The 26,015-nt window shown below is 43.1% G+C and overlaps 1 protein-coding gene across 1 annotated transcript in view; it reads left to right on the top strand.

Moving 5' to 3' along the window:
- The first annotated feature begins 234 nt into the window (after positions 1–234).
- The window catches only part of PRSS3 (serine protease 3), a 47,657-nt gene continuing 21,876 nt past the window's right edge, over positions 235–26,015 (top strand). The window contains 1 exon segment of the mRNA XM_054502811.1: positions 235–445. Within this exon segment, the coding sequence (XP_054358786.1) occupies positions 235–445 (211 nt within the window).

Below are 26,015 nucleotides of genomic sequence, written 5' to 3'. Positions count from 1 at the left end.
TCTCCGGTGTGTTCGCAGTGGTTGCCTGGCTTGGTAACAAACACTCTTCGGAGCCACAGCCTGTGCTCAGAGTCCTCGCCGCCTCCCAGGCCCTGCGATCTCTTTGCATCCCAGGAGGTCCCGGTTGGTTGCAGTCCTTCTGGGTGACTCAGGAACCAGCCTCTCCTGAAGTACACAGATTAGGGAGTTCCCGGGGCCAGAGACATCTCCAAGGGAAGGTCAAGGGCCTGGAGGATGTGCGGACCTGACGACAGATGCCCCGCACGCTGGCCGGGACCGGGAAGGGCGGTCAAGGGTGGAAAGGGGCTGGCGGCTGCCAGGCCTGACCGAGTGGAGCGGGGCGGGGCGCGGCGGGGCGGGGCGGGACTGGAGCTGCACCTGCTTCTGGGTGGACGCACTTGGCTCGCGGCGCGGGCTGCAGACGGCTGCGAGACGCTGGGCACAGGTTAGACGTCCGTACCCGCAGGGGGCTCGAACCTGGAGGAGGGCTCGAAGGGAGAGGGAGCCCCGCCAAGGAGCGGGGCTGTGATGGAGAGGAGGTTCCGACTCGCATGGGACCTGCGGGAGAGGGGACGCGGACAGGGAGGGGATACCGATTGGGAGGGGCTCTGGGACAGGGATGGAGGCTCCGCTAGGGGAGGACGGGAGGGGATGGAGGGTCCTGGTGTCGCGGAAGCCCACCTGGGGCCCCCTCCAGGCTGCGGAACCAATGCGCACACTACTTCCACCGCCCCCGAGTGCCTATGTCCGGCTGGCCGCGGCCCTGGAATGAATATTGCTCAGTCCCCCGCAAGTCAGGTCTGCCGCGTTGCCGGGTGAGGGGAGGGTGTGAAGCCCCGGACCTCCGTCTGCCCCGTGAGTCCGGGGACGCGCGACCCGGGGATGCCATCTGGCCCCTGAGCTGTGTCCAGTCACAGCTCACATAGCTCTGGGCACTGGTACCCCGACTGCCTTTCCTTGTTAGCTGCGATACACAAATACACAAGCCAGATCCTTTCCTGAGTCCAGGAAGCCTGGAATCTAATAACACTGGGCGGTGGATAAAGTCCCCCGAGCCAGTGCTTAGCTTCCGTTAATGGAGCCATGAATGGAAGCGGATGTAAGCAGTGGGGGAGAAATTTGCGGGGGTGGCCCTGTCTAGGGCCAGAGAAACAACCTCTGAAGCTTAGATCCAGCCCTAGAGGGAAGAAAGATGTGAGTTTCAGCCAGGGAAACCTAGCACTTTAAGAAATAGAAACCCTTTCAAAATTTGAGGGCGGGTAGCTCTCCTAAAAGTTGCAGAAATGGCCACTTCTTTCACGTTCTCTTCAACCGCTTTTTGCGGTGTCTGCCGTTTTCCTCCTCCCGCAACTTTTTGTCTCCTAGGGTGGCATAGCCTTCCAAATAGACCTGCCTACAGCATTTTACCTGCAATTTTACACTCATTTTATAGAAAGGATGGCTTATTGTTCATGAGAAATGTGTACTGTTTTTAACCAGGTGTGTAATATCTTCAGTATAACCTGGGTGTTGTGCAGTTGGAAGTTACGGAAGAATCAGCACACATGGTTAGGTAGGGGCCCAGTGGCGTCAGACTTAGCTCTTCGTGACTGCGAGCTTCTTGGTTTAATAAGAATATTGGCTCCCTCTGTTCCTGGGGTTTCTGGGAAAAGATATGGAACTGAAATGAAGGTTTTATTGAATATGGCCCACTGATTTTACAAGCGGAGGTGCCTGAGATAAGCAGAAGGTGAGGCATGACCTCTGGCTGTGCATTATTTGTTCTGATATTACAGGAGCCAAGCATTCCATTTCCTTCTTTTTAAAGAGCTTTGATTTCCTCTCACATCTTCATGAAGATGGAAACAGTGCCCCCACTTACTTATCCTCAGGCCACACCTGTTCCCATTTATTCCGTGAGTTCCTCCCGCACCCTTCTGGTTGATGTTGGTTGTGATGGCCGAGGCGAAGTTATTGAATCTCACATTTGGCACCAGTTGTTTCTGTTTCTCATCTCCCCCCTACCTTCAGTGAAACATCAGCTGCTATACTTAGCTGTGCAAAGTACAGATGTTACCTGTGTTGGGTGTAATCAAAAGATTATCTCTTTTCCTCAAATGTAAAATGGGTGAGGACAGTTTCACCACACAGAGTCACTCCCCTAGCCAAAGTCCTTGCTATTGCAAAACACTTTATTGTAAGAGAATTAAAGTCACTAGTGTGTCATCAACTAATGGTACTTATAGACACATTCCATATTTGTTTCTATAGACAGATCATAAGACAAACACTAGATTGTTCCCAGTATGAGACCATACTGAATATGAACAATTAGAGGCCACAGGTGAGTGCTGTCCTCCTCACACTTTCTTTGAACTCTTAAGCTTCTACCCTTTTAACCAGCCAGCCCTCTCCCTGAAACCTTCACTGAGGCTAGAAACAAACACAAAGAGACTATTTGAATTTTAGCGAATTTTATCTCTCTTTTCTGTTCTCTTGTGTAAAAATTAAATGACCACAAACTACACCGCTGGAGGAAAAAGGAAAGCTAAAAGGTCTATCAGCCTTCTGTATGTGATGCAGAGTTCAACTGAATATATCAAGGTACACACCCGCATTCTCCTTGCCAGGACTTAGATATCAGAAGCCATTATCTTGCTGGTTGTTGAAATCATAATGGGGCTTTATAGAGCACAAGGCGATGTTTGTAAACAGCACTGTTCAGGTAAGATTAGAATCTGTATTTCAAAAATGAGGAGATGGAAACAGAGATACAGTGTATGTGGTCCAGGGTTAGCCAGTAATTAAATGGCAGAGCCAGAACTCAAACCAGCATTCCTTCCAGAATACCACAGCTGCCTCTGGAGTGGTTTTTGTTGTTCTTCTTGAATTTTGTGATGGAAGATTGTGATTTGTTTTTCCTGAACACTTAATATGTTTTCTGACTTGAACTGTCAGAATCTAAATTTAGAAACTCTCGTTTGGTATATTTCATGCCCATCTTTGTTCCATATAATTACAAAAATATCTTAGAGCTGGGTATAACCTTAAAGATTGTCAAGTCCAATCTTGTGGTTTTTCAAAGAAAAAACCAGATTTAAGAAAAATAAAGCAAGTACCTCATGTTGCTCCCCCAAATCTACTTCATTGGAGAATTACAGCTAAAAACAATGTTCAGATTATTGCTCATTCTGTCATGTGGTCCCTTGAGAATTTGCCAAATGTATAAATCCAGTGACTTATTTTGATGTACTCTTTTGGTTTGAGGTCTGTGACAGCAAACATAACCTCCCTGAATCCCAGCCTGAAATGCCTATGTACCTTCTGTTCTAACTGTAGCCGTTATTATAGTGGCTAAAGTTCTAACTTCTGTTCTAACTGTTCTCCTGGTTCCATGACAAACAGAGCTTTACTTGTCTTATTCCTAGCACAGTGCCCATAGCAGGCATACATAAAATGTGGTCAATATGTCAGATAAACATCTGAAAAAGTGTGAGATGTCATTAGAAGTTCATTCAGCTACAAGAACAGAAAACCCTACTACAGTGGCTTAAACAAGTAAGGAGTTTGTTTTTCTCAGAGAACAAGAAGTCTGGAGGTGAGAAGGCTGGGGCTGGGAAAGGGGTTCTGACATGAACTCATCTGAGACGGGCTCCTTGTGTCTTCCCACACCACCCTCCTTAGCATGGAGCTCTCATCCTCACTTCCCCAAGTTGCAGCAGAAAGATGGGCAGAGGCATGCTCCAGAAGAGTCTTGTCTTTTTTTTCTTTTCTTTTCTTTTCTCTCTTCTTTTCTTTTCTTTTCTCTCTCTGTCTGTCTCTCATCTCTTCCTTTCTTTTGAGATGGAGTCTCGCTCGGTGGCACGATCTCAGCTCACTGCAACCTCCGCTTCCTAGGTTCAAGTGATTATCTTGCCTCAGCCTCCGAGTAGCTGGGATTACTAGGCGTGCACCACCACACCCAGCTACTTTTTGTATTTTTAGTAGAGAACTCCTGACCTTGTGATCTGCCTGCCTCAGCCTCCCAAAGTGCTGGGATTACAGATGTGAGCCACCGCGCCTGGCCTGTCCTTCTTTATAATAAATAATAATAATAATAGCTTGTCTGGTAGCCCACCCCAAAAGACGTCTTACATGTCATTGGCCAGAACCATATCACATACACACTGTTAACGGTGAGGGAACCTGAGAGAATCTAGTGTTTTAGACAGACACGTTGCCAATACATCAAAATAAGAATTTTGGGCCAGGCACAGTGGCTCACGCCTGTAATTCTAGCACTTTGGGAGGTCAAGGCGGGTGGATCACCTGAGGTCAGGAGTTCAAGGCCAGCCTTGCCAACATGGTGAAACCCCATCTCTACTAAAAACACAAAAAATCAGCCAGGCGTGCTAGCAGGCGCCTATAGTCCCAGCTACTCAGGAGGCTGAGGCAGGAGAATCACTTGAACCCAGGAGGCAGAGGTTGCAGTGAGCCGAGATCATGCCACTTGCACTTCAGCCTGGACAACAAGAGCGAAACTCCATCTCAAAAAATAATAATAATAACAAAATACGAATTTTGTTAATAAGGCAGGGGGGAGAATGAACATTGGGTAGGCAGCTAGCAGCATCTGCCATAGTGTGTTTTATGAGTCGTAGATCCTGTCTCTAAATAGGTTGTTATTTGTTTTGGTTTTTTGTTTGTTTTACTAAAAAGCAATGGGTAATGCAGTGGGTCTAGAGGAACTTTTTTAAATGGTAGAGTGCAAGGACCACTCTGAGAACTGCTGATTATGTAGGTCTGGGCTGGGTCTATAAATCTCCATTATGGACTGGCACGCCAGGTCATCTGAGGGCAGGTGGTTGCGGGAATACATTTTGAGAAACACCGAATGTCGGGTAGTTTAGCAGAAGTGCCTTTATTTTATTTCCGTTAGCTTTTTGCCTCACTCCTCTTGAGGTTATTACTTTATTTTTTAATTTTCTACTTTGGTCAACATAAATCAATGTATAGTCTTAGAAGTCATTCGTTGTAGAAGGTTTTTATTGAGTTAATACTGAGTATAGAACCCTAGTGGCAATTACTTTCAATGCTTTGGGTTGTGTTTTTCTGATATTACCATATCCTAAATAGCATGCAAATACGGGCCATTTCTTCTTCTCTTTTCCGGTTCTGGATGACATCTATTGACATCCTACCAAGAAGGATGAGGGTTTCGCTCCTTTACACCCCTACCCTCCCTCTCACCTTCACATCCCTTTCTTTTAAGTTCCCAATATGGTTATATCCTAAATTTTTTATATGTCAATGTTTGGTACGTATATTATTCCCAACTAAGGCACATGATACACCATGATCTTTACATTTCCCTTCTTGACGAGTCTTTCCCCCCACCCCATGGAATGGGGTGGAATTGCTACATTTTCTTTAGTTGTTTGTTTCAGAACTCATCTCCAAGAAGTCATTTCCTGGAGCCAAGGAAACTCTTGGGGGCCCTCTGAGTGCTGCTAACTGCATAGAGCTGTTGAGTGGAGAGGAAAAGCCAGGCTGCCATCAAGAAGCATTTGGGGTAAATTTTCTAAGCACATCTGAAAAGACAGAGTCTAGAACCTCCACGGTCCCTGTCTGTTGTGATTTATTTTCTTATTCTAAATACATACATACATACACGCTTTTTTTTTTTTCTGTCTAGGCCATCTCTTGTGGAATACATATGTACTTTCATACCCAATTATGTACAATTTTTGTAATTTTACCCCTTTTTCTTAAGGCTCCCAAAAGTGTCTAAGATTCAGGCCCCATAAGACGCGGTTGCTTTTTGAGCTTGTGCCAATTTAAGATGTCACTTTTCTTCCTTCACACTTGATTGCTGGTTTGGCTGGGTATGGGATATTAATCAGAAATCATTTCCTGTCCGAACTTTGAAAACATTGCTCTATTTTATTCTACTTTCTTATGGTGCTGTTGAGAAGCTGATGCCATTCTAATTCCTGATCCCTTGTATTTTGTTTTAATCTCTGGGCATTTGTAGGGTTTTCTTTGTTGTTTATATTCTGATATTTTATGATTTTGTTATTTAATGTTGGGGTGGGGTTTTTTGGCGGGGAGATACAGGGAGGTATCAGTCACTGTCCTAGGTATTTTATAGGCCTTTTCAATCCAAAAATTACATTCTTCAGTTCTGAGTAGTTTTCTTCTGTTAATAATTTTGTCGTTCTTTCTTTCTGAAACTTACTTAGACTGAATCTGAAAATGGGATCTCTTGGATTTGTCTTGTAATTTTATCTTTTTTATTTTAAAAAAATCCCATGTTTTTTAGTTCTAATAAATCTTCCAACACTGCTATTAAATGTTTACATTCTACCATTGCATTTTTAATTATCAGGAGCTTTTATTGGCGAGAGGTGTGGTCTTCTAAATGGTTTTTACAGTATCCTGTTCTCATTTCATGAATGCAGTATCTTCTCTTATTTCTCTGAGAATATTAACTCAGTACTTTTTTTCACATTTTAAAGTTTCTTCTCTTATTTCTCTGAGAATATTAACTCAGTACTTTTTCTACATTTTAAAAGTTTTCTTCAGCTACCTACAATGTCTGTGTCTATTTTCAAAGTGACTTTTAATGTTGCTTTTGGCCTGCCTTTCACGTTGGAAGCTTTATACATGTTTAGGGATGGTGCGCGTCATCTGTGAGCATGGTTTGTAGGTTGGCTGGCTTCATTGTAGGGTGGTTAGGCAGAGAAAGCCTTTTTGATGGCTTATCATCGTCTGTCTCTAGTGCTTTCTAGTACATATAATGGATTTCTCTGTAGAAATATCTCATTTCTAGCCATTTATTCCTGTTTGAGAAAAGTCACATAATAACTTAGATGTATTTATTATGTCATCTGCTTAATAGCAGAGGTTCTTGTTGTAAGGTGGATAGGTGGAGGTCTAGGATTCAAAATGGGAAATGTGTCCTTGACTCTGCCTACACTTTGAAGTTGCTGATGTTCTCCATGTTTTCTTTTCTATTGAAAAAGCTCTGAGATACTAGGGAATGAAAACTCTTTGAATACATGTACAACTAATTTACTTTTTGATAACCATTTGCAAAATATGGATTATATTGGGAAAACATTTTGCTAATACCTCTAGAATTTGGGACAGAATTTCTGCCCTTGAAGGTCACCCTCCAAATCCATGCAATTTTTCTCTTGTACAGCCCCACAGTGATCATCAAAACTTGGAGCAGATTCATCTTTTTTTTTTTTTTTTTCCTGGGAAAGGTTTAGATCACGTGAAGGGAACAGATACTACGTTTGATAGGAATGGTTCCTGCTTTAGCTTCCTAAGGCCTCTCACTTGGAAAGCCTGCCCATTAGACCCTGGATTTTTTGCTGTTAGCTTTTCCTTCTTAGACGACTTCAAAAAAGCCTGCAAACTCCCTGACAGCACGGGCCCAGGCTTGTCACCTCTGCAACTCCATCACCCAGAATAGTGCCTTATGCATAATAAGCGCTTGATAAATGTTAGTTGACTTAAATTGACCCTATTATCTGTTTTAAACTGGCCCTTCCTACCTGTCCCCTTGCTATTTCCTCTGTTTCTCTCATGTCTTTTTATGTCACCACCTCTTGGATGATGCTACCTCATTCTCAAATCCGATGGAATAGCTATAAGAAAACAAACTTGAAAGATCTCTAACTACTAGGACTCTAAGTAGAAGTTCCAGGATTGAAAACTCCCATATCACCTTACTAAATATCTAATTATTTCTTAGGTTATCACCAATCACCCTGCATCGAGTCCCTCCTGAGCCACAGTTCAGTTTGGATTATTTTTTTCCTCATGTTCCATCCCTTGTCTGTAGTGCCCTTCCCTTCCTTCCAGTGTCTTTGATCAGCCTCCACTTTGATCCAGAGCTTCTCTTTGATCTGTTCTAATGGTCATTTTTCTGCCTCCTCCCCTACATTGATCTACAATCTGGCATATTTTATACATTATACAAAGCACATTGTTGTGCTAATTTCAGAATACCTACCTGTCAATCAGACAGACATCTTTTCAAACCTAACTCAGACCCATGATGAAGGTCTCTCTCTTCTGGCCATTACTGAGATAGCTCCTGCTTTGGTCTCACTGGGGCTGTTTATTTCCCTATGGGAGGCTTTAGAACAGTAACTAAACTACAGTGCAAAACAGTGATCTGTAGATTAGTGTTTCTCAATCATCAGCACTAACAATAGAATCTAAACTCCCAGGGACCTGGAGACTTGGCTGAGAACAGCCTGGCATAAGTGCAGTCTCTCTTAATACTAAAAAATTTATGCTACTCCAAAATATGTCTGTATCTGTTTTAAAATGAAAATCATTTTTCCAGAATCTTCAGGTGAAATTGATACTCCAGGATTATGTTCATCTTGTGATTTCAGATATCATCTGGGGGGAGAGGATTCGCACATATGCTAGTCTGTGAGACACAGTAGTAGAAATCAAAGGACTTACCTAGCTCTAAGAATTGTATGAAAGTAGTGATGGTACCAACAATTTTACCAATCGCTAGATTTAGGAGATGGTGTTCTCTTGATTCAAGATTAAGGCTAAGCTGCATCAGTTCAGTTCAGTTTAAGAACTATTATTATATATCAAGCTTGTGCTGGTTTATGATGGAGATGATAAGGTCTCTGCTCTTGAAGATTCTGTAGACTAATGGGCAAGACATATGTCACTATATAATTTTAATATAACATGGTAAGTGATAAAAATCATGGTATGTATAAGGTCCTTTGAAAACACAGAGGTGGGGCACTTAGCCCAGCCTGGAGACTCACAGAGGCTTCCTGGAGGAGATAAGGCCTAAAAACAGAAACCAGGTAAGAGGAATGAAAAGGACATGCAATTTAGAGGGGACGACATGAGCAAAGGGGACACTGTCAGGTTGACGGTGGGAAGAATTGGGAGGTGACGCTGGAGAGGAGCCATATTCAGGTATACACAATGCAAGGGGACGTGGACCCCTCCACAGGCTGCTGGTTAGCCAATGGAACATTTTCCGTCCTCCAGTAGGGTAGTCAGATGTACATGGAAGGTGGATGACTGGCTGCGGGGTGGAAGAAGAATTCATGGACAGCAGGACTAGAGGCCTCGCAGTGTTTAGGAAAAAGACAACAAGAGCCCAAATGAGATCATTGCTGCAGGCACAGAAGGGAAAGAGAAAATACCAGGATACTTGGGGAAGCAAATTTAGCAGAATTTTGGTGTCTTTGGGGGCAATGGTGAAGGGAGAAGAGTCCAGAATGACTCCCAGGATTCCGGCTTTCTGGGTGACTGCACGTTAAGCCATTACCCAAGTTTGGGATGTGAGAAGAGAAGCCAATTTGGTGGGGAAAAAAGATGGTGAATTCAGTCTTGGACATACTGACTTGAAATGTCTAAGAAACATCTGTATGTTTATGTGCATGTCTGTCTATTCAGCAGGTTGTTGGATCTATGAGTCTGAGACTTAGAGACAAGGTCAGAGCTAGAGATGAAGTTGTGGGAGTCACCAGTGTGCAAGTGGTGATTAATCCATGGGTGTGCATGAGAGTTCTTGCAAGGGGAAGAGGAAATGGAAGTAAGGGCTTATGCAAGGAGGATTGTTGAGTAAAGTGGAAGGCCCAGCCTCTGCCTGTTCACTAATGTCAGTGCTGAACAAGCCCACTGGCAGTGGATGCTGAGGGAAGGAAGGAAGGAGTCTGTCTGTAAGCTTGAGCAGTTTTTCTAAGAGGTGGAGAAGGCAGAGAGCCCAAGCCTTGAAGAAATGTTCCTTAGTGGCCTGGCATCTCAGAAATTTGACTCCATGACTTTGGAGAGATCTTTCCATTATTATTTTCCTTGAGCACCCAGAAAGAGAATTCTGAACTAAATGTATTCTTTCCCATGGCTGAGTTAAGGATAGTGTTAATTACTGAAATATATGTAAGGTGTTTTTTTTTTTTTTTTGGTTGTTTGAAAACTAAGCCCACCTTTGAAGTCCAGAGATGTCCTTTCACTCTAATGTATGCTGAGGTGGCAACAGGTAATTGCTTCTTTGTAGGTAATAGCCATAGCCTTAGTTTCATCCTCCCTTCTCCATGACTAAAACTTGCTCCAACTTCTGCATTTCGTTTTTGTGATGTATTAATGAGGAGCAAAGACATAAAGGGATTTCAGAATTTGGAAGAGCCATGGAAAGTCCCTCTTCCAAACTCCCTATTTAACAAATAAAGAGGCCGGGTACAGTGGCTCACGCCTGTAATCCCAGCACTTTGGGAGGCCGAGGCTGGCGGATCATGAGGTCAGGAGATCGAGACCATCCTGGCTAACACGGTGAAACCCCATCTCTACTAAAAATACAAAAAATTAGCTGGGTGTGGTGGCGGGCGTCTGTAGTCCCAGCTACTCAGGAGGCTGAGGCTGGAGAATGGTGTGAACCCGGGAGGTGGAGGTTGCAGTGAGCCGAGATCGTGCCACTGCACTCCAGCCTGGGGGACACGGCAAGACTCTGTCACAAAAAAAAAAAAGAAAAGAAAATTAGGACCCTGAGAGGCCGTGTCTTGCTCAAGGTCACAGAGTGAATTCCTAGCAGCATTCAGGCTAGGACCCAGGTATTCTGACTCAGTGGCCAGTGTTCTTGTTAGATAGTGAGAAAATAGAATTTAGTCCAATTTGTTTTTCAATCTCAAATTCAGGATCCAGCAAAACTGCCTAATTTTCATGACAGTTTGAAGAAAGGCCCAGATCAAATGCCTCCCCCTCTGTGAGGCCTACCCAGTTTCTCAGGTGAGAGTTACCCACTTTGTATGCTATGTGCTAGGACTGCTACCAGTACGTCCCAGGACAATCAATCTTTCACAAGTATTATCATGTGGCGCTTAACGACAGGGACATGTTCTGAGAAATGGGTCGTTAGGCGATTTTGTTGTGTGGACATCCTAGAGTGTACTTACACAAACCCAGATGGCATAGCCTACTACACATCTAGGCTATGCGGTGTATACTGTCAGTACTGAGCATCCACACTGTGAGCAGATGCTGAAGGGAGTCTGTAGGCGTGAGCACTTTTTCCAAGAATTGACTTCCAACCTGTACAGCACGTTACCGTACCACACACTGTAGGCAGTTATAGCACAGTGGTAAGTATGTGTGTATCTAAACATGGAAAACATGCATTAAACATACGGTATTGTGGCCAGGCGCAGTGGCTTACACCTGTAATCCCAGCACTTTGGGAGGCGGAGGTGGGCAGATCACGTGAGGTCGGGAGTTCGAGACCAGCCTGACCAACATGGAGAAACCCCACCTCTACTAAAATTACAAAATTAGCCAGGCGTGGTGGTGCATGCCTGTAATCCCAGCTACTCGGGAGGCTGAGACAGGAGAATAGCTTTAACCTGGGAGGCGGAGGTTGCCGTGAGCTGAGATCGCGCCATTGCACTCTAGCCTGGGCAACAAGAGCGAAACTCTGCTTCAAAAATAAAATAATTAGCCAAGCGTGGTGGTGCACACCTGTAGTCCCAGCTACTCAGGAAGCTGAGGCAGGAGGATCACTTGAACCCTGGGGATGGAGGTTGCAGTGAGTTGAGATCATGCCACTGCACTCCAGCCTGGGTGACAGAGTAAGACCTTATCTCAAAAAAAAAGAAAAAAAAAGGTATTATAATCATATGGGGCCACCATCATATATGCCGTCTGTTATTAACCAAAATGTCATTATGTAGCACCTGACTGTATACAGCTCTCTACTAGATTATAAACTCCTTGCAGATAAAACTATTCATTTTATCATTATCCATTATATTATTTCCTTAGCACCCAGAAGAATGCTATATTTAATTGGCTCATATGGAAAATTTTAGAAAGAGAGAGACAGCAGGGCTGAGACTATCTTCTGCTCAGGAACCAAAATGAGCTGGGAGGTAACAGAGTTCTTTTTCATAGTAATTGTGTTCCATATCATGGTGAAATCGTGCCAGAACAAGCTTCAGACTCTTTCTGGTCTTACTCCTTCTGACCGTGCTGTTCCAAAGAACCTGCCATATAGGAAATAACAATGATGGCAGTAGCTGTCAAATTCTAAAGACAGGGATAGACTCTGGACCTCCTCAGGCCCCTGAGCACACTGTAGAGCAGGGACGTGACTTAACTGAAGTTCAGGACTGTGGCCACAGTCACATCCACCTGTGAGCAATGGAGGACTTTCAACATGGAACCCTCTGCTTCCCCTGCATTGTTACTAAGCATCTAATAGAACGCGAAGAGGTATTAACCTTGTTATTTGCAGAGTTACAAAAAGCTGAGTCAGGTAGGTTTGGCTGTATTCCAAAGCAAACCCAGACCAGAAGCCACCTTGAGAGTTCGTGCCAGCAAGGACAGATTCAGAATGTACAAAAACAATGAAAATAATATTCTATGATCACCCTATAACCTACTTCCTTACTGACCAAACACACGTCTCATTCCCATTAAAAAGTTATGCTCAGCCACTGCCCTCTCTAGGATTATGTGATGTTAAACAGTAATTCTGCCCATTTAGGGTCAGCTACTCAAAAGCAAAGAACAGCAACTTTAGGTCAAAATATATTCTTCTAGGAGAGAAGCCCAAGTCTCTCCCCTATTATTGCGGGAATAGTGTACGAGCACCAGACTAGAGAGGAAGCTAACACTTATTAAACATGTATTCTAGTCAGCTGCTAGACATTTTCAGGTAAGCCTCACAGGATCCCTCCAAGGTGGTATTAATGTCCCTGTTTTAGAAGGAGGAGTACTGAGATTCAGAGACATTAGAGAACTTGTCCAAGGTCTTACCAGTAAAAGTGGCAAAACCAGGATTAAACTTAGGTCTGACACTACATAGTTCATATTCTATTACGTGACTATATTCCTCCTTAAAGGAAAATTTAGGAATTCGATTTCCTTTAGGAAGATGTAGGAAATAGAATGTACTGAAACTAAGATAACAGTTGACTTAAGTCTTTTCTAACTCAGCCTTCCTCAGGCCCATGTGTGAGCTGGTTTCTGTCCTTTCCCTGAGACTCTTGGGCACATAGGACCATAATGTCTGTTTGATTTTACTTTTAAGTATATTCTTTTGGTCAGTCCCAGTCTAACAAAATTTTAAGATTTAATGCATTCTATCCATGCAAGAGAATTATATGTGGTTTTGCTTGTTAAGGAAGGTGGAAATGATGTAGGGTAAAGAAAGTAAGTGACATTATCTAATTCACTCCCACCATATGGACGATTGGCTGCAACTGCTTCTCAGCCTTTGCATGTGTTATTTGCTCTGACTAGAACTCTGCCCACACTACCTGACTAACGCCTGTGTGTTTTTCCAGGAAACTTTCATGACACTACCCTCTATAATCTTTCTCCAATTTCCTCCAGGCTGAATAAGAATCCCCCCTTTGTTTTCACTGTTATGAGTGTTCTCTGTATACTCTAGTAAAGTATTTTTATATGAATCATTATAGTTTAATTAATCAGTCTTCTGATTCACAGTTTGAGCTGGTTATAGGCAAGGTCCTTCTGTAAAAAGTTGATGAAATCTACTTTTAAGAGTAGAAGGATAGACAAGATGCCAAGACAATTCAATAGGGAAAAAGAATAGTCTTATTAACAAATGGCTGGGACACTTGGATATTCACATGTGAAAGAATAAATTTGGATTCCTACCTCACACCATATACAAAAGTTAAGTCAAAATAGATCAGAGGTCAGGTGCAGTGGTTCACACCTGTAATCCCAGCACTTTGGGAAGCCAAGGCTCAATCACCTGAGGTTAGCAGTTCTAGACCAGCCTGGCCAACATGGTGAAACTTTGTCTCTATTAAAAATACAAAATTAGCCAGGTGTGGTGGCGCATGCCTGTAATCCCAGCTCCTCAGAAGGCTGAGGCGGGAGAATCGCTTGAACATAGGAGGCAGTGAGCTGAGATCACGCCATTGCACTCCAGCCTGGGAGAGAAGAGCAAAATTCAGTCTCAAAAAATAAATAGATCAGAAACATAAATATCAGAGCTAAAACTACAATTCTTAGAAGAAAACATAGAAGTGAGTTTTCTGACCTTCGGTTAAGCAGTGGTTTCTTGGATATAACATCAAAAGCACAAACAAAAGAAAAAAACAGATAAATTGGACTTCATCAAAATTACAAGCTTCTGTGCTTCAAGGACAGCATCAAGAAAAGACAACTCACAGAATGGGAGAAAATATTTGCAAATAATATATCTGATAAGAAACCTGTATCTAGAATAAAGAACTATTACAACTCAATAATAGACAAGTAATCCAATTAAAATGGGCAATGTATTTGAGTAGGCATTTCTCCATGTGCCCAATAAGCACATGAAAAGATGCTCAACATCACTAATCATTAGGGAAACAAAACAACAGAATGCCATTTCATACCCACTAGAATGGCTAAATGAAAAAAGACATAACAAGTATTGGCAAAGATATGAAGAAACTGGAACTCTAATACATTGCTGGTGGGATGGTGAAAGGGTCTAGCCACTTTTGAAAAGTCTGACAGTTTCTCAAACTGAGAAACTGACCAAGAGTTACCATCTGACCAAGTATTCCACTCCTAGGTATACAGTCATCACCCTTTATCTGCAGGGGATATGTTCCAAGACCCCCAGTGGATGCTAAAACCATGGATAGTTAGTTCCAAACCTTATATACACTATGTTTTTTCCTAGATGCATATACCTATGATAAAGCTTATATAAATTAGGTATAGTAAGAGATTAACAATAATAGTAGGACTATATTAGAACTATATGTGTACTAGAACAATTACAACAATATACTGCTCACAATTTCATGGATGAAGATTCATTTTTACTGTAGATCTTAGCAACCTCAGCATACTATTTTTTTCTTTCGTTATTAAGAACTTTCATGTTTCCACTTAAACAAAACACTTGACAACTTCTCTTTGGCATATTCAAACTGCCAGCATCACTACTTTTTCATTTTGGAGCCATTAGGTAAAATAAGGGTTACATGAACACAAGCACTATGATACCATGACAGTCAACCTGATAATCCAGACAGCTTACTAAGTAACTAATGGTTATGCTGGAGAAAGCGATGAGTCATATCCAGGGTGGGATGGCATGAAATTTCCTTATGCTACTCAGAATGGTGTGCAATTTAAAATTTCTAAATTATTTGTTTCTTGAAGTTTCGATTTAATGGTTTTGGACCACAGTTGACTGCAGGTAACTGAAACTGCAGAAAGCAAATCCATGGATAAGGGGAGACTACTGCATATCCAAGAGAAATGAAAACATCTGTACACACAAAAACATGCCGTTGTTCACAGCATCATTATTCATAACAATTCAAACGTCCATCTACTAACAAGTGAATAAACAAAATGTGACACATCCATACGATGGAATATTATTTGGCCATAAAAAGGAATGAAGTGGCCGGGTATGGTGGCCCACACCTGTAATCCGAGCACTTTGGGAGGTCAAGGCAGGTAGATCACGAGGTCACCAGTTCGAGATCAGCCTGGCCAATATGGTGAAACCCCATCTCTACTATAAATATAAAAATTAGCCAGGCATACTGGCGAGCACCTGTAATCCCAACTACTCGGGAGGCTGAGGCAGGAGAATCGCTTGAACCCGGGAGGTAGAGGTTGCAGTGAGCCAAGACCACACCATTGCACTCTAGCCTGGGCAACAGAGCCAGATTCTGTCTCAAAAATAAATAAATAAATAAATAAAGGAGCCAGGGGCGGTGGCTCACACCTGTAATCCCAGGTGTGATTATGAGATGAAATGCCGAGGTGGGTGGATCACGAGGTCAGGAAATCAAGACCTTCCTGGCTAACACGGTGAAACCCCATTTCTACTAAAAATACAAAAAATTAGCCGGGCATGGTGGCAGGTGCCTGTAGTCCCAGCTACTTGGGAGGCTGAGGCAGGAGAATGGCGTGAACTGCGAAGGTGGAGCTTGCAGTGAGCAGAGATCGCCCCACTGCACTCCAGCCTGGGTGACAGAGCGAGACTCTGTCTTAAATAAATAAATAAATAAATAAAGGAATGAAGTGCTGATACATGCTATACCATGAATGAATCTTGAAAACATTATGCTGAGGGAAAGAGGCTGCATCTTGTATGATTTAATTTATATAAACTGTCTAAATTAGGCAAATCCACAGAGACGGAAAGCATATTAGTGATTGCCAGGGGATGGGAGTGCTGGTGGGAAATGGGAATGACTATCAATGTGTATGAGATTTCTTTGGGGGTTGGTAAAAGCATTTTAAAATTGAATAGTTGTAATTTTATATAAAATTAGATAGCAATAATGGTTGCACAACTGTTTGTAAACCAAAAAATACCAAATTAAACACCTTAAAAGGATAAATTTTACGGTATGTAAATTATATGGTGGGTTTTTTTTTAAGTAGAAGAGTAATGGCAAGAAAGTACGGAGAACCATCTTAGGGTTCAGAGCCATCCGGAAAAACTGTCACAGAAATAAAAAGTAAAAAAACTTAGTAAGGTTGTTGAAATATTTGTAGCTTGTTATACACCTGAGAGTTATTTTTCATAGTGATTTAGTAATTAAATCTATAAAAGGAAATGTAAGTGTTAATTGTTCATGTTAATTGAACATGTTCATGTTCATGGCTCCCGTAATCCCAGCACTTTGGGAGGCCGAGGCAGGTGGATCACCTGAGCTCAGGAGTTCCAGACCAGCCTGGCCAACATGGTAAAACCCCGTCTCTACTAAAAATACAAAAAATTAGCCAGGCATGGTTGCGGACACCTGAAATCCCAGCTACTCAGGAGGCTGAAGCAGGAGAATCACTTGAACCCAGGAGGCAGAGGTTGCAGTGAGCCGAGATTGTGCCACTGCACTCCATCCTGAGCAACAAGAGCGAACCTCTGTCGGAAAAAAAAAGGAACTTTAGACACAGACACACACAGAAAGAAGACTATCTGAAGACACAGGGCGAAGGCGGTCATCTGCAAGCCCAGGAGAGAGGCCTCAGAAGAAACCCATTCTGCCAACGCATTGGTCTCAGACTTCTAGCTTCCAGAACTGTTAGAAGATAAATGGCTGTGGTTTAAGTCCTCCAGTCTGTGGGCCTTTGTTACAGCAGCCCTGACAACCAGTACAGATTTGGGTACCAAGAAATAGGGTGCTGGTGAGCAGATGTGGCTTTGGAACTCAACAGTGAGTAAGGGCTGGAAGAGTTTGGAGGTGCATGTTGGAAAAGGCCTAAATTGCCTTAAAGAGACTGTTGATAGAAATGTGGACATTAGCTGGGCGCTGTGGCTCACGCCTGTAATCCCAGCGCTTTGGAAGTCTGAGGCAGGTGGATCATTTGAGGTCAGGAGTTCGAGACCAGCCTGGGCAACATGGTGACTCCCCATCTCCACTAAAAATACAAAAATTAGCCGGGCGTGATGGCGTGCACCTGTAATCCCAGCTACTCAGGAGGCTGAGGCAGAAGAATTGTTTGAACCTGAGAGGCAGAGGTTGCAGTGAGCTGAGATAGCACCACCTCAGCACTCCAGCCTGGGCAATAGAGCGAGACTCAAAGGAAAAAAAAAAAAAACAACAGAAATGTGGACTTTAAAGGTGATTCCAGTGAGGACTGAGAAAGAAAGAACAGAGCTGTAGAGAAAGCACCTATCAGCCAGGCACCGTGGCTCGCACCTGTAATCGCAGCACTTTGGGAGGCCAAGACAGGTGGATCACCTGAGGTCAGGAGTTTGAGACCAGCCTGGCCAACATGGTGAAACCCCATCTCTACTAAAATACAAAAATTAGTCAGGTGTGGTGGCATGCACCTGTAGTCCCAGCTACTCGGGGAACTGAGGCAGGATAATTGCTTGAGCCGGGGGGCAGAGGTTGCAGTGAGCCAAGATCATGCCACTGCACTCCAGCCTGGGCAACAGAGAGAGACTCCATCTCCACAAAAAAGAAAAAGAAAAAGAAAATGCATCTATCATCTTAGAGAATACATGTATCATCAGGAACAGCATGTTGGTTGAAATATGAATGTTAAAGGTACTTCTGGTGAGATCTTGGACAGAAATGAGGAACATGGTATTAGAAACTAGAAGAAAGATGGACCTTGTTATAAAGTGGCAAATAAATTTGTTGAATTTGATTTTCATGTTTCATGGAAAGCAGAACTTATAAATGATGAACTTGGATATTTAGCTGAGGAGATTTCTAAGCGAAGTACTGAAGGTGGCCTGATTTCTTCTTGCTGCTCATAGTAAAATATGAGAGGAGAGAGATAAACTAAAAAAGGAATTTTTAGAAAAAAAGGAACCAAAACTTTTGGAAAATTCTCAGTCTATCCATTCTACAAAAAATGAGAAAGCACATTCTGGAGGAAAGACCAAGGGTGTGGCTGAACCCCCATCTGAAAAGATGACCAATGTGACGCATGGATACAGTCAACCAACTCAGCAAGTCGGGAACAGAGATGTAGTTTTCCCAGGAACATCTGTGGAGGGCCCTCTTGTCAAATGGCCTCACCCCCTATGGATTGCATAGGAGGCCAACAAGGTCTTTGAGAATTTATAGCAGCAGACATTGCCAGTTTGGACCAAAGGAGACAGAAATAGGAAGAAATGAAGGAAGATTGTCAGACTTCTGGAATTCTGCAGGACCAGCCAGTACAGCGATATGGCTGTGATCATGAGTTATCCTTAAAGGAAAGAGAAGAATGACCCTGAAGCTAGTTCAGAGAACTGCCAGGTTGCTACTGCCACCTTGGGCCCAGGGCACACAGATTCAGGGGCAGGACTGGTGCCATTTCCTTGTTTTCAGCAGGCCAGGATGCCCCAGCCTAGGACCAAGGGGTGGGGCCACCATTTAGGGTAGAGGAATCAGGGTGATGGCCCTGGAAGGCAGGGCCACCCTGTGGACCCAGACAACAGAACACTGAGCCAAAGAGGATTATTCTCAAGCCTTGGAATTGGGCTGGTCATGGTGGCTCACGCCTGTAATCCCAACACTTTGGGAAGCTGAGGCAGGTGGATGACCTGAGATCAGGAGTTGGAGACCAGACTGGGCAACATGGTGAAATCCCGTCTCTACTAAAAATACAAAAAATTGCCTTGCATGGTGGCTCATGCCTGTAATCTCAGCTACTTGGGAGGCTGAGGCAGGAGAATCACTTGAACCCAGGAGGCAGAGGTTGAAGTGAGCCAAGATCGCGCCATTGCACTCCAGCCTGGGCGACAAGGGTGAAACTCCATCTCAAAAAAAAAAAAAATCGAATGAAATTTGCCCTACCAGGTTCCAGGACAGGAGATCCATGACCACTTTCTTCTTTCCAATGTCCCGCTTTTAAACTAGAAATGTCTGTGCTCTGCCTGTCCTATTTGGGAAGCAGATAATTTCTTGTCTGGTCGTAAAGGTTCACAGCTGGAGAAGAATTTTGCCTCAGGATGAACCGTACCTCAAATCTCACCCATACCTGCTTTAGACAATACTTACATGAGATTTTGGACTTACAGTTGATGCTGGTCTGGATTAAGACTTTTGGCACTGTTGGGATGGGGATGAGTGTATTTTGCATATGAGAAGGACATGGATTTTCAGGGAGCAGAGGACTGGGTGTTATGGGCTGAGTGTGCTCTCTCCAAATTCAAATGTTGAAGTCTTAACTCCCAGTACCTCAGGATGTGACTCTTTCGAGATAAGATCTTTAAAGAAGTAATTAAATTAAAATGAGATCATTAGGGTGGGGCCCAAATGCAGTATGAGTAATGTTGTCATAAGAACACAGACACACAAGAGGATGACCACGTGAGGACACTGAGAGAAGATGGCCATCTCCAAGCCAAGGACAGAGGCCTCCAGAACTGAGAATGTAAATGATTGTTTAATCTGCCCAGTCTGTGGTACTGTGTTACCAGCCCTAGCAACCAGTATATGTGGTCTACCCACACAACGAAATACCATTCAGCCACTAAAAGGACTCAGTGGTGATTCATGCTTACAACATGGAGAAACCTGGGAAATATCATGCCAACAGAAAGGGCCAGTCACAAAAGGCCACATATTATATAATTCAATTTATGAATTGAAAGGCAAACCTGTAGAAATATGAAATCGACTGGTGGCTGCCTGCTGGACACCCTGCAATGCACAGGACAGCCCCATAACCAAGACCCCTGTGGCCCAGAGTATCAGCAATGCCGAGGCTGTGAGATCCTGCTCTCACCCAGGCCTGCTTCCCAAAGCCCTTTAGTCCTGAAGAGAGAAGAGAACAAGCTGCCTTCTTTCTTTGTTATTGAAATCTCACTTACTTCCTCTTACAGCATGTTCTTCTCCCTTTAAGACCAGCCCTGGCTCGTCTCTACCACATGTAGATGGGGCTGGGGAAGGAGAAGACTGGTGAGAGTGAGGAGTTTCTTTTCCTTTTTTTTTTTTTTATGTTTTGAGACGGAGTCTTGCTCTGTCTCCCAGGCTGGAGTACAGTGGCACGATCTCAGCTCACTGCAATGTCTGCCTACTGGGTTCAAGAGATTCTCCTGCCTCAGCCTCCTGAGTAGCTGGGATTACAGGTGTCCACCACCACGCCCAGCTAATTTTTGTATTTTTAGTAACAGACAGGGTTTCACTATGTTGACCAGGCTGGTCTTGAACTCTTGACCTCAGGCAATCCGCCTGCCTCGGCCTCCCAAAGTGCTGGGATTACAGGCATGAGCCACTGTACTGGGTTTTTTTTGTTTGTTTGTTTTGTTTTGTTTTTTTGAGACAGGGTCTCTTCTGTTGCCCAGGCTGGAGTGCAGTGACATAATCATGGCTCACTGCAGCCTCAACCTCCCAAGTAGCTGGGACTACAGGCACGCACCACCACACCCAGCTAATTTTTTTTCTTTTCTTTTTTCCTTTTTTTTTTTTTTTTTTGGTAGAAATGGAGTTTCACCATGTTACCCAGGCTAGTTTCTTTCTTTCTTTCTTTCTTTCTTTCTTTTTTTTTGAGACTAAGTCTTGCTTTATCACCTAGGCTATAGTGCAGTGGCTCAATCTGAGCTCACTGTAACCTCTGCCTCCTGGGTTCAAGCTATTCTCATGCCCCAGCCTCCCGATTAGCTGGGACTACAGGTGCCCGCCACCATGCCCAGCTCATTTTTGCATTTTTAGTAGAGATGGGGTTTCACCATGTTGGCCAGCCTGGTCTCGAATTCCTGACCTCAGGTGATCCACTCACCTCAGCCTCCCAATGTGCTGGGATTACAGGCGTGAGCCACTGCGCGCAGCCCCCAGGCTAGTCTTAAAGGGAGAAGAACATGCTCTAAGAGGGAGTTAAGTGGGATTTAAATAACAGAAAGAAGGCAGCCTGCTGTCTTCTCCCTTCAGGACTTAAAGGGCTTTGGGAAGCAGGCCTGGGTGAGAGCAGGATCTCACAGCCTCAACATTGCTGATACTCTGGGCCACAAGAGTCTTGGCTGTGGGGCCATCCTGTGCTTTGGAGGATGTTCAGCAGTGTCCCTGGTCTCCACCCAGAGAAGCCAGAGTGCCACCACCAGTCCCCGTTGTGAGCCATTGGACTCAAGAATGACCTAATGGCTTAACCTTGTACTGTGACAGAGCCTGAGTTGCCTGAATTTTAATGATACAAAGAATTTTAATTACACTAATTTTATTTTATTTTAATTTTTTTGTGAGACGGAGTTTCGCACTTGTCGCTCTTCTTGCTTGTCTCAGCCAACATCTCATGAAAAACCTTCTAGGACAGCTGGCATACCTCCAATTCATTCTTTTTAATGGTTATATAGCATCTCATAGTAAAGATAAAATATAATTTATTCAGTCAAACACATGGTTGGAATTGAGTAGAGGCCCAAGCTTTCTGGGGTATTTGGGATCTATATATTTTGTGTCTGTCACCACAAACTGGGAGACATTTGCTTTAACTCTCCACCTGTGGGAGCAACATAATGTTAGAGAGTGCTGGTTGCCAAGCCTAGGCACTCGAGGAGAAAAACAAAATTCACCTTCCCCCTTTTTCTGATTCTTCCATTCATCTGGACATCTCTTCTTTTACCATTCCTGCTTTCCCCCCTCTAAAATAAGAGAAAATTACTGCTTTATTTTTTTAAAGCACCATATCAAGTTTTACTTTTAACTACAGCCAAATGGCATCAACCATAATTTCTCCTTTCCTTGGCACAATTTCCTCTCTCTTCTTCTGTGCCTCTGCTTCCCTCTGGTTTCCTTGCTCCTCACTCTCCCTTACTCTTGCTTCCATTTTCTCTTTCTGACTCCTTCTACCTTATCTTCTATTTCACTTATCTCAAATGAGAGAGAGAGAGAAGGAAGGAGAGAGAGAGAGAGAGAAGGAAGGAGAGAGGGAGGGAGGGAAGGATCCAGTGATCTCCCTAGATATGAAATAAAAAGGAACAGTTGCCCAAACCTCCAGTCTTCTTGGTTGCCAGCTTGGTTGCTATTTTTAATACTAGGCCATAGCAGCAGATCAGCCAGGGATTTAATAGGGAGATTCTGGAAATGAGAGTCATGGAAGTGTTGAGATGAGGTCTTCACACATCCCTGGCTGACTGAAAAAGCTATGCATCTATGGGGAAGACCTGAGACAGCCCAACAGAAAGTGAAAGGCAAAGTTACTACTTGTCCAAAACATTAAATCCTCCCCTCACACTCCCATCATATCTCATGTGAAATTTAAAAAAAAAGGAAATATATTGAAATAAGAAAGTTGGGGAATTTGCCTTTGTGAAAGCACTTATTTTTTTCCTTTGGAGACGGGGTCTCAGTCTGTCAACCAGCGGTGGAGTGACAAGGAGTGTCAGCGGTGCAATCACGGCTCACTGCAGCCTCAACCTCACAGGCTCAAGCAATCCTCCCATCAGCCTCCCGAGTAGCTTGGACTACAGGTGTGCCTTCCATGCCCAGCTAATTTATTTTTAGTAGAGACAGGGGTCTCACTATGTTGCCCAGGCTGATCTTGAACTCCTGGGCTCAAGCAGTCTTCCCGCCTCAGCCTTCCAAAGTGCTGGGATTGCAGGTGTGAGCCACTGCACCTGGCCTAAAAGCATTATCTGATATTTGTTTTCCTATTTGTAAGTTTGTCCTTAGATTGAAAGTTTTTATTGTATATTGCACACACCAGTTGTGTATATTAGGAAACATTCCTTAAGTATGTTTTTATTTAACATTCATTTTATTTAAATGTTTTTAATGTTAAACCACAGCAGGGGCTTAGCGTATATTTGGAAAATGGGTTATCCAAATTATTTAGAAGTCCAAATTTTTATTGTTCTACTTGAAGTTATTTATTACCTTGTTCCTCCTGTAACTAAAAGTGACTCATCCTCCATCTCCTCCATGTGTTCCATAATGTAGCTAATCTAATGAACTAATCCATTAATTTGTTAATGGAAGAAATATAGCCCATCCCCATCAAATCAAAGTACTCAGTCTTCTATGAATCATACATAAGTTTAAATAAATTTCTACAGACATGCTGCAGGCCCTGCTGTCCACTGGTGTGAATTTTAGACGAGGTAAAAGGGAAGGGTGGGTCTTGACAAGCCGGTATCAAGTACACAGAGGCAGACAAGGACTCTGTCTTTATTTCAGGTACTGCTTTTGAGAAAAATGAGGAAGGGCAGGGAGAAGGGAAGCTGGTTAGTCAGTGTGCAATTTTGACATGCATTTGCAAAGCTGGTTTTTCTGCACCTTTGCCTAGGAAAATGAAGTATAACAAGCTTGATATTGAAAGGGACCTGTGTTAAACATTAAACAAAAATGTAAATTTTTTATGTTCAAAGGAGGGTTTAAAAAGAAAGCGGGCTGGGCACAGTGGCTCACGCCTGTAATCCCAGCACTTTGGGAGGCCGAGGCAGGTGGATCACTTGAGGTCAGGAGTTCGAGATCAGCCTGACCAACATGGTGAAACGCTGACTCTACTAAAAATACAAAAAAATTAGCTGGGCGTGGTGGTGCACGCCTGTAATCCCAGCTACTTGGAAGGCTGAGGCAGGAGAATCGCTTGAATCTGGGAAGCAGAGGTTGCAGTGAGCCAAGATTGCACCATTGCACTCCAGCCTGAGCAACAAGAGCAAAACTCCATCTCAAAAAATAATAATAACGAGGAGAAGGCCTTCCAATATGGCAGCACAAAGAGGCAGGCAATTTCTTTCTGTAAAAAAAAAAAGCAACAAACAACCAAAAAATATATAAAACTAGACAAAATTGTTTATCAAAACCAACCATTTCAGGAAACTGGAAATTGACAAAATGCAGGCAAAAAATTGAGCAGCGTTTATTCTTGAAAAACTACTAGATCTTCAGGCAAGTAGGAGATTGTGGCTTTTTCTGCCTATGGCTGCTCCCGTCACCCCCCAGCTCAGCCAATGACTTTTAAGTAAGATGGGGCTGGCCATGAAAACTAGTAGCTTTGCTGCCACACAAACAGATTCAATTCAGAGCAGTGGCTGGGGGGTTGATAATCCTTGGCTTTGCTGGCTTAACATGGGAATGAACACTTGGAAATGAGCAGGGCAAATCCACAGCTTCACTAGCTTGAGGTTGCTGCCCCACTTGGGGCAAGCAGCAGGCCAACCAGGAATTTAACAGGTGGGTTCTGGAAATGAGAATCAGAGAAGTATTGAAGTGAGCTCTTCACGCATCCCTGGCTGACTGAAAAAACTATGCATATATGGAGAAGACCTGAGAGAGCCCAGCAAAAAGTGAAAGACAAGGGAGACTTGAAAACTGGCCTTCTCCATCCCCCACGCAGATCAACTGACAGGGGCTGGAAACGCAATGGGCTTGAAGTTTTGTTTTTTTTTTTGGAGGTGGAGTCTCACTCTGTCGCCCAGGCTGGAGTGCAGTGGCGCGATCTCAGTTCACTGCAACTTCCGCCTCCTGGGTTCAAGTGATTCTCCTGCTTCAGCCTCCCAAGTTGCTGAGATTATAGGTGCCCACTACCACGCCCTAATTTTTTGTATTTTTAGTAGAGACAGGGTTTCACCATGTTTGCCAGGCTAGTCTTGAACTCCTGACCTCAAGTGATCCACCCACCTCAGCCTCCCAGAGTGCTGGGATTACAGGCATGAGCCACTATGCCCAGTCTCAGAGAATTAAAGAAAACTGTTGAAGGAATTAAAAGAAAATATGATTTAAATGACTTGACAAATAGGGAATCTAAATAGAGAAATACAAACTATAAAAAGAATTAAATGGAAATTCTGGAGTTGGAAGGTAAAATTACCAAAATTAAGAATTCACTAGATGGGCTCAATAGCAGATTTTAAGATAGTGGAAGAACCAGTGAACATGAAAATAGACCAATAGAAATAATCCAATTTGAAAAACAGAGAGAAAAAAATGAAGACAAATGAACAGACCTTCAGACACACATAGGATGATGTTAAATGTCCCCACATACATGTAATGGGAGCCCCAAAAAGGGAGAGAAAAAAATAAAGATTGATGAAAAATATTGAATTGCAGATTTTTTTTTAAAAAAAAGCTCAACCAACACTGACTTTTAAAAACCGGAAAGAGAACCATATAGGAAGGACAAAGCCAGAAGCATCACACTTCCTGTGTTCAAATTCTATTATAAAGCTATAGCAATCAAAACAGTAGAGTACCGGTATAAAAACACACATAGAGCAATGGAACAGAATTGAAAGCACAGAAATAAACCCACTCATATAAGGTTAACTAATCTTCTACAAAGGTGTCAAGAACAAGAATGAGGAAAGAATAGTATCTTCAATAAATGGTGCTGGAAAAAAGGACTTCTTCAATCTAATAAAGGCACCTGAAAGGAACCAACAGCTTATGTCAGAAGAAGGATACAGAAACTTGATGTTATATCCATAAAAATTACAAAATCTAGAGAACAGGAGAAAAAAATATGAAAAAATTAATAGCCTGAGTGATCTTTAGAAAAATATCACAAGGTACAAAATGTGTGCAATTGGAGTAAGAGTGAAAGAAGAGGAGATATAAATATTAAAAAGCATGGATAAAAAACAATATTTTTAAAAAAGCCTAATTAAAAAGTATATTGAAAGA

This window comes from Pongo pygmaeus, chromosome 13 (genome assembly GCF_028885625.2).
Source record: "Pongo pygmaeus isolate AG05252 chromosome 13, NHGRI_mPonPyg2-v2.0_pri, whole genome shotgun sequence".
Classification (NCBI taxonomy): Eukaryota; Metazoa; Chordata; class Mammalia; order Primates; family Hominidae; genus Pongo; species Pongo pygmaeus.
Note: the sequence above shows the minus strand (reverse complement) of the source record. Positions and strands in the feature narration are given on the sequence as shown.